The following is a 12823-nucleotide window of genomic DNA, read 5'->3' on the forward strand; positions in this document are numbered from 1 at the left end:
TGTAAGCAATTTTAATCGAAACTACAGTAAATAAAATACGATAGATTTTCCTACTTAGGTTAATATTAAAAAATTAGTTCTTACAATGAACTTAAAAGAAAGATTAAATCTCAGTGTCTCGAGCTTAATCTCACTCTAAACATTATTTCATATATTTGAAACAGCTAAATAGCAATTAGATTAATTTTGATAATGTTTTTCTTGTCGTAGTTTAATATTGTACATTTTTTAAACTTTATACTTTATTTTATGTTCCTCTTTGTTGAAAAACTTATGGTAAGCCAATTTAGTTATCAAAAATTTCATAACAAAAAACAATTATCGTTTCAAAACTTATTGAAAGTATTATGCACCAAAGTAGCCGTACCACATTAAAATTACTAATAGTGCAATTCACGACAAGCTTATTTAATAACCGAAAAATTCATCGTATTTAAATTTGTCAAAAAGGATTTTATATCATAGTTGTACCACATTAAATTACAATTATTAATAGTACCTTTCACGGCAATCTGATTTAGTCCCTAAATGTTTCACATCGAAGTCAAACTTGTCAAAAATATTGTGTATCACGTTAGTACCACATATCTTTAATTAAAATCATTGCCAGCACACTTTACGTCAAGCGTTTTTGATGCCAAATTGTTCATATTATCACCAAACTCACCATAACGTTTGTATTCCACAGTAGTACAACATTATTTTCAATTGAAAATATTGGCTTTTGTTGCTTGTACATTTTTCGGTAAGCCTACTTAGCAACCGAAAAATTCATATCTTAGCTAAACTTTCTAAGAGTATTAAGTACTTCTGTAGTACCATATTAATTTGATTTAAAATTATTAATGGTACATTTTGTATTTTTAGCTATCAACGCCTTATTAAAAGCTGAATAAAATATAATGCCCCGATAATTTTAAAGTGGTTTGAATTAGATGTTTACTTCACAAGCTTATGCCATTTTTTAAAAATTATAAGACAAATAATTTCGTCATCTTTTTATTTAATACCTTCATTCCATTTTATGATGAATTTATCGTATTTGTAAATCAATTAAATGTTTATGTTTTTTACACAAATTCTACAAAAAATTTACATGATTTTTAATTTAATGAAAATGAAGTTAGAGATTTAATTCTTTGTAGATCAAATGTACATTCTGAAAAATAAATAAATAAGTTTAGATGGAACAAATATTTAAATAAGTAGATATTAAATAAATATTTAAGTCAATTGCTTTACTATTCCACCTTTTCAAAATTATTTAGAGGAGTATGGGAAAAAATTGGCGATTCTGTCATTTCCATGTCTTTATGTCTCTTCAGAGTTTATTTATGAAATTCTTCCTTTGGCACTCTTGAATTCAAAATTCTTGTAAGGAACAACTTGCATATGCGCATGTGTAGTTTTAAGTACTAGACAAGTTTATCATTATAAATTTAGTATTTAAGCAAAATTTACCCTGACATCATTTTGGCTTTTGTTTCATATTGTTTTGCATTAAAATATCTAAGTTTCATTTGGCATTCTGCTTATCAAAATTATGTGTCCAGTAGTTATTTATGCTACTGTATTTATTTTGTTATTTTTATTTACATTGTTATTTGAATGTGGCAGAATTCATAGATCTACCCTGTAAGAATATATTTTCATGGAATGTACGGAATCAACGATTCTTTTACTCCTCGGGGGGCTGTTGTCCATGTTCTGGCTACTTATAAATGTGTCTGACAGCCCTCTTGGGGAACTATTTTGATTGCTAAACACTAAAATAACAACTATTCTAAGACCCAGTGACTATGATAAAACTTCAAAAGTGGTAGACTTTGCCGATAATGGTCGATGCTCATGATATAGAAAAGATTTGACCTTTTGTACATCATCAAATACTGTTTCTGGTGTTTAAGCAATTAGAATAAAATAACCTCGCCTCCTCGTTTGGCGTTCCCTGGGCAACATTGTGGTACAATAAAGTGATTATAAGCAAAGATTCTTTTGTATCGCAATGGCTAAGAGGTTATGCGAAAAAGTGGACATTTGATAAATTTAGTATTATTAAAACAATCCAAGAACCTAATAAGAATTTTTGTTGTAGCTGAAACATTTTTAATAGAGTCACCACCATTTTAGAGTTATGTTTCCTCGTTTCCCAATGCCATCTATATGTAAGTAAAATTAGCATATCGGCTGACTTATAACTGAAAAGACTGCTAACTATCTTTAAATTGTTAGAAGAGCCATTTAAATGTAAAAGTACTGAAAAGAGTATCGGCAATGTATTAAAGAAAAAAGCAATTAGCACTAAACAATTGGCGATTATTTGAACTGGCATGAATGAAATATTAAAATTCTTTATTTATGAAGCATCTAATTGTACAAAAAAGTCTTAATTTTATGTGCTAAATGATTAAATTTGTTAGCCAATACTCATTCCTGGCTGGTTAAATATGTAGTGCCAATAACATCTGTATCCATTTGGCTCCATTTTCCCCAGCCCCCGCTTAACTCAATTTTTCATCCTTTTCAGCATTTGCAGGAAATCTAATTTTTTCTTAAGGACATTACAACAATTTTATCACGCAATGTTTTAATCAGTTTTGTTTTCAGAGTTAATTGAAATAAATATACAAACCTTTGAAACTTTTGCCCCATGGGAATAAAACTAATTCCATTTTGTTTACAGCTATTATTGTCAATACATTAATTAAATAAAGCTCATTGCAGTAGGATTAAGAAGGCTTATGAAGTAAATTATTGATAAATTTGTAAAAAAATTGGTAATTAATTCAACACATTTCAATGTTTTTATGTTATGTTTCAGCTTTTTATTAATTTTTCTTAAATTGTATTGTCATGCTCTAGAGTTAACAACGTTTTCCTCAATTTAGTATATTTTGTAGTGAAAATTTAAAATGCCATTTTATGGCAAACACAATAATTTTTTTTTAAAAAATAGTCAGTAATAAAGTCCTAAATCATAATATAAATAAAGTTTAAAAAATAATCAAAACTCCCTGCCACGAAATAATTACCTTGTCGTGGATAATTTTACTGTAGAGAAAACTGATTCTTCATTTATATGTTAAATTCTAAGCCTTTAACCTAACAATTTTTTTTTCGATTCAATTAATTTCCCAATGTAAATTTAATCGAAATTACTTTGCTTTTTACTATTTTGTAAGAAATTGAAATTAAAAGCTAATGCAATTCCGTTACCATAACAATTTTAAAATCTTCATTAGGAGTTTAATAATTTCATTTTCTAAATAAGCTTGCTTTAAGCTAAATCGGCTAAATTCTTTATGATTTTATTTATTTATTTATTTTTAATTAGGATATTAAGTGTTTTATGAGTGCTAAAAATTCAAAAACATATTTGCCATCTTTCCTCCTAAATTCTTTATCAATGACAAAATCTACGATAGTAATCATGATAGCAACAAAGTTAATTAAATGGACAGATCGGCAAATGCAGACACTGAATAAATCAATCAATACTTACCGATATACATCGGAAGTCCAAATCCTAGTAATCCAGAGAAAAAATTGACACATCCCATAGCTATAGACTGTTCATTTTTCTTCATGTATTTTGAAACCAATACAGGATGGCGAACAAAAAGTGACCCTTGCAACATACCGAACAACGCCAAATTCAAGAATAGTGTTATTCGTGTATGCATCAACGGCAGAGAAGCCGTACTGATGGCCTGCAGAACCATCACTATCATCATATACTTCGGAAGAGGCAAGAACCCGCGGTCAGTTATCCATCCAAGGCACAGGCGTCCGAGAAGATCGCCCAGGGATATGGCAGCAATAACATATTTACCATCTTCCTCCCTCAAACCTTTATCCATGGCGAAATCGACAACTGTCGTGATGGCCGGAACAAAGGTAATGAAGTGGACAGATCGGCAAATGCAAATCATCAAGAATAGAGGATTGGCATACAGTTTGAATGCAGTTTTTATGTGCTCAGCAAATGAATTCGAATTCAGCTGTTCTGAGTTATTCTTAACTGAGTTGCTCACTAGCATTTCTTTTTGCTGGAGTTTTTCTATATCGTACGGTATTCTTATCTTACGTAGTTCCGTAACCACTCGAATAATTTTTACCCTCGCTTCTGGGAAGTAGGCAAGAATTTGCTGTTCGTTTACGTTTCGAAGAATCAGTAATTTTCGCAAAACAAAGCTTCTCGATTCTTCGTCGTTCATTACAAGTATATCAGGCACGGAATGTACTCTGGGGAGCATAGCTTCGTTTGAAGGCTTCCTTTGCAAGTGGAAGCTTCTGTATTGCTGGTCCGCAATAAGTTTCAAGTGTTCCTTGTCCTCGCCAATGTAGAAAAGTCTCTGTGTCGGTGGTTCAGCACTTTCGTGGATTTGTTTTGAATAGGTTTGTGACTGGCACAGGCTCTGAATTACAGCCATGACACTAAATTCATGGAAATCAATTTCTAAAATATCTGCGCTTAAAATCGGCAATGAAAACAATTTAACCACCAATTCACTATTCCGTTTTAGGAACGCAACATCTGGGAAAAACTCATCAGACATACAAGGATTTTCAATTCCATTTTTAAATGGTCGCTGTTGCACGGAAAAGATGACAGTATCGTGGAAATTATTCAGATCATTGTGCAGTCGGTGCTTTTCGAGTCTAGCGTTGTTCTTGTTGCAATCAGAACGGTTGTCTGACGAAACTTGTGTCACACATAAACTTTTAAAATCTCTTGGCGACTTCTTGTTAAGCCAAGATGGCTTTCTCAAAATTAGCGCCGCCGGAATGGTGTGCATTACGAGTGCGGCAATCATCAAGAATGTTCCTTCGAGTCCAAAATTTTGTAGAAGATATTCTATCAGCACTGGAAACAAGAATGAGCCGACGCAACCACCAGAGAACCCCATGCCTGCAGCTGTAGTGCGATACTTGACGAAGTACTGACCAATAACAACCTGTGGCAGAGTGACAGTAAGAGCCGTACCAAGACCTAAACATTTTAAACATTCAATAAGATATTTAAATTTTAAAAAAGTTTGAAAGATTTGCAAAAAAAATCATTTAATCATTAACTGTTATTAAATTCAAAATACCTTTTTATAGTAGGCTAATTGAATAACAAGGGTCTTTACAAACGAGCGTCGTCATTTTGCAATGCACCAGGCAATCTAGTAGATGTATCCAAATTTTTTAATCACCCTGATAGAGAAGCGATGGCTCAGGGGATAAAGCGTTTGCCTTCCAATGAGGTGAACCGGGTTCGAATTCAGCAATGATACGAATTGAATTGTCGGCTAGCACCGACCACAGTGCTGACGTAGAATATCCTCAGTGGTAGGCGGTTAGAGTCCCCTTGCCGTCAGGCTACCCGTAGGAGGTTCTAGTTGTTTTCCCCTCCATGTAACGCAAAAGCGGGTTAGTTAACCTCAAAAAGACCTTCTCGCAAGCAAATTTCTCCCAATACTTGATCCCGAAGTTCCCTTGTCTTCTGGATTGGGTTCAAAATTACAAGGCTACGTAGTTGAACATTAGTAGTCGTAAACCAAAGAATTGGATCTACTGTTCAACGACGGTTATAAAATAAAATGAAATAAAAATCAGCCTGATACCTTTTTAAGCTTATTGTAAACAATAAAATATGTTCGTGGCTTAATTAACTTGAGTCATTTCAAGCTGTTTGCAATAATCCCAAATAAGTGCTAAGCTTTATTAAAATTTCAATGCACTACGCTTAACCAGATTGGGTCTGATTAAATAATTGTCCGTTCATTTTTAAATTAGCCTAAAAGCATAGATGTTGCTTCTAAAAAGTCTACAAAAATATAGGACAATTTATAAAATAAAGAGAAATTTTAGAATCGAAATTTACCAATGAGTCTGGCAGATTGTAAAATGTTGTTGACATTAACAAAAGGCAGGATTTTTTAATTAGCCTGCGACACATGCAGTGAAAAGAAAAAAGTAAATTTCACCGTTTTTCAATATGTTCTTTCTGGACTCTTGATCTAATTTAGATTGATCATAAACAAGAGTCATCATCCAGCGTTCTTTAATTACTATTCCATGGGCATCGCAGTTATCCAATTTTTGATGGGGGCGTAATAAAAATACACATAAATCTTATAAATTTCACATTAAAAACTTAAATCCGCTAAGGATCTGCAAAAACATTAACCTCTTTCCTGATTCTACCTTTCATAAGTTTAAATCGATGAGGGTTTATAAAAATGTTATTAGATCTATATGTGCCCTTAATATTTAAAGATCTCTAAAAATTCCCCTCAATATTCTGGCACATTGAGTTTCCTAAAAAATATTAAAGGATCATATATCCACCGTCCTCCCCGTCAACGACGCCCATGTATTATTCCAAAACTATTCCTCTGCATCCGTTTTCATACAGGAAATCTTGACTCAATTCTATATGTTATGACATTATTGTGCACCGAATTCAATAAATAATGTTAATGATTTTAACGTTTTAAACAGCAACAACTCTTATACATTGTTTCAAATGGGAGGACGGAGGGTTGTATACGAATACGAGAGATACACTGAATGCCAATGTTTATTACGTATGTGTACTAGAGAAACTAGATTAGCAATTTTAAACTAGCTAGAATGCTCAAATTTCGACTGGAGTTCTGCATCTGATAGCAATACAAGTTGCAGTTATTTCCTAACCATTATTCCTGAGAGCAGTTTCAGACTAATGCTCAAACGTCAACTAGAACCTTTGCGTCTGAAACTGTACAAGTTGCGACTGGAAGAGTTAGAAGCACAATTTATAGCCAAATAGAATCAATATGTAGGTGTAAAAGTAGACGATGCTTACCATTTATGACACCCCACAGAATGGTTATCCATACGATGTCGGTCGTAAAGAAACAGAGGATGCAGCTAATACTACCGATCAGGCTTCCAGATACGATCACTTTCCTGGCGCCATATTTTTGACCCAAGATTCCTACAACTGGACCTGTGGGGATAAAAATTGTTCTTAGCTGCCAAACTGATGTAACATACTACAGTCAAAAGGTATGATGATATAATAAATACACCAGAACATGTAAACACAAGTGGAATAATTCACATAATTCTCTTATTTAACATTGAAGATAATGGCCTAAATCCATTTCACTGCGTTATTAGTGCATTTTTATTGGATGAAAAAAATCACATGATCCTTCAATAAAAAAAAATTGGAAATTTTTTGCTGAGATCATGGAATTAACAGAATTTATAAAAGTATACTGTTAATTATTGTTGTAATAAAAATTATTCTTTAGAAAGTATATTGCTTGTAAAACATTACTTTATCCCTTGTTTAACGGCATATAATCTTATACTTCTAGTATTTATTTATCATCCATTCTTACTATTATTTTCGTCTTGATTATTCTAAATCATGGGCTTATATCTAAAAGCGATGTTCCTTTATCATAGACTAATCCTATGATATTACCTTTTTGCGCAACATTTTATAATAAACATTTTTAAACGTGCGTAATTAATTATGATAATAGTGAATGATGAAGAATAATGAATACGAAATTTTAAAAATACTAGTGGGCTGCGCCCCCTGCTCGCTAACCCCTGAAAATTGCTACGCAATCTTATATGGTTTGCTTCACAAAACAAGCTCGCTTCGCTCGCTACTAACTCAGGTACATTGCAAACGCACAAATTCTAAGAATTCAAAACTATCATTCAAATCCATATAACAACTTTAAAAAAAAATACATCTTTTTAGTAAATACTAAGTCATTAAAATAAATTTGAATTCAAATATATGACATGTAATTCGTTAAACCTATTAGAAATGTGCTATAGTATAGAATCTTAAGATCAAATTTCTAAAACTCATATCTCTTTAAAAACGTTAAAATTTTGGCTACAATTAAGTCTATTAAAAATTGAAATAAGTGAATTGCAATGGAAAAACCTGCATGAACAAAACATTATGTTCTTAAAAAATAATAACCATGATTCACAACTTTGTTAAAAACATAAGTATAAATCTTAGAAGTTTGACTTACAAACAAAAAAAAACTTGCAGAAACTAAACATTAATTTGCAATAAATACTAAATGCGAACAAATACTGAGAAAGATTAAGGGTTTTTTTAATAACAAAAAAATAATTACTATTAAAGATTAAGAATTTCCTTAAACACACAATTATAAATTTCTGGACTTCTTTCGACAGCTTAGCTTAATAGTATGAGATTGCAGCAGCTGAATTGAACAACTGCTAATGCTCTCTCTGGTTATTTCAGTTTCTGTTTTTAAAAGCGCTATATGTTGAGCCACCTCAGCAAGATTTGGCATGTGACATTTTTAGCGACAATCATTGGTCGATTTTCTAGCGTTGCCATTCGGGGAGTTGTAATGAGGCTTTTTTTGTCGTGTAAGAGAAATATATATATAGATTAGTGACAATGAAAAAAATTACTTCCTAATAAATTATCACTTGGACAAAAAAAAATATTCAACGAGCCTTAATAGTAACTTAAAACAAAACAAACGATCATTAAAAAACAATCTGTGTTAACGCAATAAAAACGTCGAGTTCTTTAAACCATATAATTTTGATGTAATCTGTTTATCATTAAAAATTAATACTTTGATTTGTTTATCATTAAAAATTAATATTGATAACTGAGCAATCTCATTGATTAACGAGCAAGGAGAGGCAGAGCTCCGTAGAACATCTTAAAATGTGAAGAGAACGGTCCTCTAACAGGTAGATAGGTACTTTATTTCTTCACACTAGAGCTGCACAATGGGCTATTGGCGACGGTCTGGGAAACATCCCTGAGGATGATCCGAAGACATGCCATCATAATTTTGATCCTCTGCAGAGAGGATGGCTCCTCTGCTTTTGTTGAAAGGGGAGCGAAGTCGAGCACTTAACCGTAGAACAGTTTAACGAAGACTGGTACCGTACACCCTCGGTCCCTACGCAGACTGGTCAAAGTGGTAAACCACCCGCTTACTGACCGCAGCCAGTGTTGCTTGACTTTGGTGTTCTACGGGGAACCGGGTCCTTGCGATTAATCCACTGCGGGACTTTCTTGAACTGAAGTAGGTTATTGATATTCCAGATTGAACTTAGGAAATGGTTCAGTGGGGGGAAAAATTCTGATAGAACTTGCAAATAATTTTGATGGAACTAAGTAATTCAGAAATTCTTTTGATTGCCTTTTGAACAATATGAGTCATTCACTAGTAAAAAAAAAAGTTTCATTAGAAATCTAACGTGATCTATCAGTTATTATGAAGTAACTATAACCCTTCAAAATAATTATTACGTCAAAATTCAAAATAATTATTACGCTTTACTGCAATGTTAATGCTTAAATATGCCGTAGAAAGGAACTGATGATACAAAATAGGATATTTCGATATGAGCTCCGCAATAATCTTTTATCCTGGTAATAAATTAATCATGTTATATGTGACATGATAACGAACAATTTATCTATTGATCCACTGGATTTTGTATTGTTGGGGGATATATGGATGGTTGTCAGAATGTAAACAATAAAAAACTTCTTAAAACCGGAAAAAAATTTACAAAATTTCCGGTGTATCCCTCCGCTTAATGTATGCTTACGAGGCGATGTGTCAACAGGCTAAATATTCTGGGAAGCTTTATTAATGTGATTTATGTTTAAATTTGAACGTAATTTTACCATTCATAAGAATTTCCTACAATTTATAAATTCTCATTGGTTGCGAGACTAAAACAAATTTAAGAAAATTAATATCACAATATAAATGTAAGGTTTGTCTTGTTTTGAATGTTATCTCTCATTTGTGCAAAATATCACCATTGGTTATTTTTTGGGTTGCATAACATGCTTCCGGAGTCTTCCAAATTTCTATGTTGTTTGTTTCCTGGAAACTGAAATTTAAAAAAAACGCGATACACGGTCAACCATCCATATTCTTTGTAATTTACAGGACTACTTACCAAACAAATTTCTAGCTGAAGATCTTGCGCTGAAAGGTATAGAGGCCCTCTTCCTGTCTACTTGAAAGAATTCTATGAAGGCCACAAATAGGATACCAGACATCCTCCCTAGACCAGCCATGATGAAATTCATGAAACAGGCAGCCGAGGCAACTGCCCATGCAAATCCAACATCGGGACCTTCCATTTTTCTCCTACAAGAGAACACCCTTTGCCTGCATAAAATAAGTTATTGTATAACAGTAGTGGCTTTGCAAGAGTGAACCGAAATAATGATAAGCAAATGCGAATATTTAGCAACAAAATTGCGAACAGATTATTGTATATGTTCATTTGTTGAACACGAGATTTAAGCTAATAAGTAAATATTCTCTAATTTTAAACATATTAACGTTATTCAGTGATTTACTCCAAACAACTTCACAACTCACCCTGGTCCAATGTGTACACATTCTTCCATGGTGAAAGAAGTTCCTGGTATGATACCTGCCGGTGACTAAGGAACATTTCTTCTGCACTCCCCCACATTGCTGACCAAGGATAACGGACTCTTTTAACGACATGTAGCAGCATAATACTTGTCCACCTCATTCCACGGTTTGCTCCGATACCCAAATAAATCACCACGACCTCAACCAATGTCAAAGCCTGAAATGTACCTCAATGGTACAATTACAATACAGCCACGCGGCCTCTGAACCACGCAAAATGCTTGTGGCTGATTTCTATGATTCAGTCTATTTTTTCGCAAATTTAGGTGAAACACACATACGCCCGCGAAAAATATCAAACTTACGTGAATGAAAGAAAGAAACTTTGCACAATCCGTGAGTTAAAATCGTAAAAGTAGTGGAATATCATCTTAAATTTGACCAAATATTTGCAAATATTATATAAATATTTGCAAATATAAGTCCAAGCAAATATTTGTTTCGGAAGTGGATATCATGGAGGTTAAACTCCATGATATCCACCATGGTCCAACGAAATTGTACAATTAAAAAATATATAGAATTTCAAGTAACGAAAAAATATTTAGTTACCTAAGACTTGTACATATTGGCGATCGAAATAGGCTACAGGTAGCGCAGAGCAAAATTCTCTACCTATGGCAACGCTTCGCATGCTTTCACCAATAGCGCGTGGAGAGTTATAGGAGAAGGAAGTACGTTAGTTTCTGTTTTGATTTCCAGACAGATTAAATTTTTTTTTTAAAGTTAGAATACAGCATGGAACTAAAAACTGTATGAAGCATAGTTCTAAAAGAAAGCGTCGTGGAAATTTCAGAAAATACTTTTGACAATTAAATGTGAAAAATATTGTGGAAGAGGAAAGTTTTGTGGCACATTCGCATACAACTCAGCTGAGGAGAAGAGGGAAATGGTAAAGACATGGAACCTGTCTTCTGCCTAGATGGCGTGGCATATTCTAGTGCTGTTTGTAACCGAGAATCGACAGGCATAATTTCATTCTAAAACCAATATATATAAACAAAACTATTGAATCAACCAATTTTCCTGTAATCACACACTGACTTTAAATAGGAATCTAAAACTAAATTATTCTAACCTAAATACCTAGTGTAATGTAAGTAACTAAACTAAATGTAAGTAACAGATTTTAATCTCATATGCTAGTAAAAAAACTTAACTAATTTAGCAATAACTAATTTTGCTTCGTAAAAAACTCGTTGATCTCATTAAAACCATGAGTAAACAAAAGCTGGATTTTACTTTTAGCGGTAAAGGAATCCCATTAGGCTTCGGCAAAAAACAACATTCAGCAGCTATGAACATCGTGCTGAGAAAAACCTCGCTAACAAAACATAAAGATACATAGGATCTAAAGGAGGAAGAAGAAAAAAGAAACAAGCATGCGCTGTTGTTTTAAATCTTATGCACGAGAGCGTGCGGAATATAAGGTAAATTTCCCTATGAATTCGTTCCTTTACCTTGATTGTTTTCCCGTTTTTAATCTGTAATCCGTCACACTATGGATTGAACATGTGAAATGAGCGAGCGAAGCTAGCTTATATAACGAGAGAAAAAAAAGGATAACTTGATTCTTTAAAATATTTTACAGGCTCAGATCAAAAAAGAATATAACACATGTTTCTGTCAAATTCATCAAGTAAAATCACGGCCAATTATTGAAACATTCTAACTTTAAACTTACTGATATTAAATTAAGTTAGCAGAAACATCTTTATAAACACTACGGTGTAGATTTTAATACAGAAAAAAAAATATCACATTAACTCTCAGTGTTAGGCATTTATCCCCTTTAATACTCAAATAATGGACCCAGCGGCTAACAATAAATATTGTAATATATATATCTATACACATTACCTTCAGATGTAGAAAAGGAAACAACACACTGAAGCTTTCTGGGTGTGTGAGAATCTTTAAAAAGTGAAATTTGACGCAATTATGAAAACATGTTTCGTGAAACAGAAGGGATTAGTCTACTTAATCCACAGATAAGTGTGATACTAAATACAAAGTGTGGTAAATCTTAAAGATAAAAACCAAGGAATATTTTCATCGCTCAAACAGGGAAGTTGCACAAGCTGTAATAGCTGCTGTCGTAGATTTCCTCAAATTTACTTTTAATTTCCAGCAATAAATAAGTACTAAAAGAAATACATTTTTTACTATTTAATTTTCTGTATCGTTATCCTGATTCTTGACGCAATGTATCAAAATTCTTTCTTCAGAAATCATGATACAGTAAAAATAGTCATAAATATTTAGTATAATTTTATCAAGATAAATACCTGATAGAACTATCCTGAACAATGAAATACTTTTTACTAACTATTTCATAGTTCAGGTAGTAT

The 12823-nt window shown here is 32.7% G+C and overlaps 1 protein-coding gene across 1 annotated transcript in view; it reads right to left on the reverse strand.

The window, feature by feature from the left end:
- The window catches only part of LOC107448350 (uncharacterized), a 15203-nt gene extending 4933 nt beyond the window's left edge, over positions 1-10270 (reverse strand). Inside the window, exons 1-3 of the mRNA XM_071179356.1 lie at positions 9982-10270; positions 6839-6982; positions 3503-4993 (exon numbers count right to left, since the gene is read on the reverse strand). Of these exons, the coding sequence (XP_071035457.1) occupies positions 3503-4993; positions 6839-6982; positions 9982-10168 (1822 nt within the window). The 5' untranslated portion in view covers positions 10169-10270. The remainder of the gene's footprint in view (positions 1-3502; positions 4994-6838; positions 6983-9981) is intronic.
- Positions 10271-12823: the final 2553 nt, after the last annotated feature.

Source organism: Parasteatoda tepidariorum, chromosome 4, assembly GCF_043381705.1.
Source record: "Parasteatoda tepidariorum isolate YZ-2023 chromosome 4, CAS_Ptep_4.0, whole genome shotgun sequence".
In the NCBI taxonomy this organism is placed as follows: domain Eukaryota; kingdom Metazoa; phylum Arthropoda; class Arachnida; order Araneae; family Theridiidae; genus Parasteatoda; species Parasteatoda tepidariorum.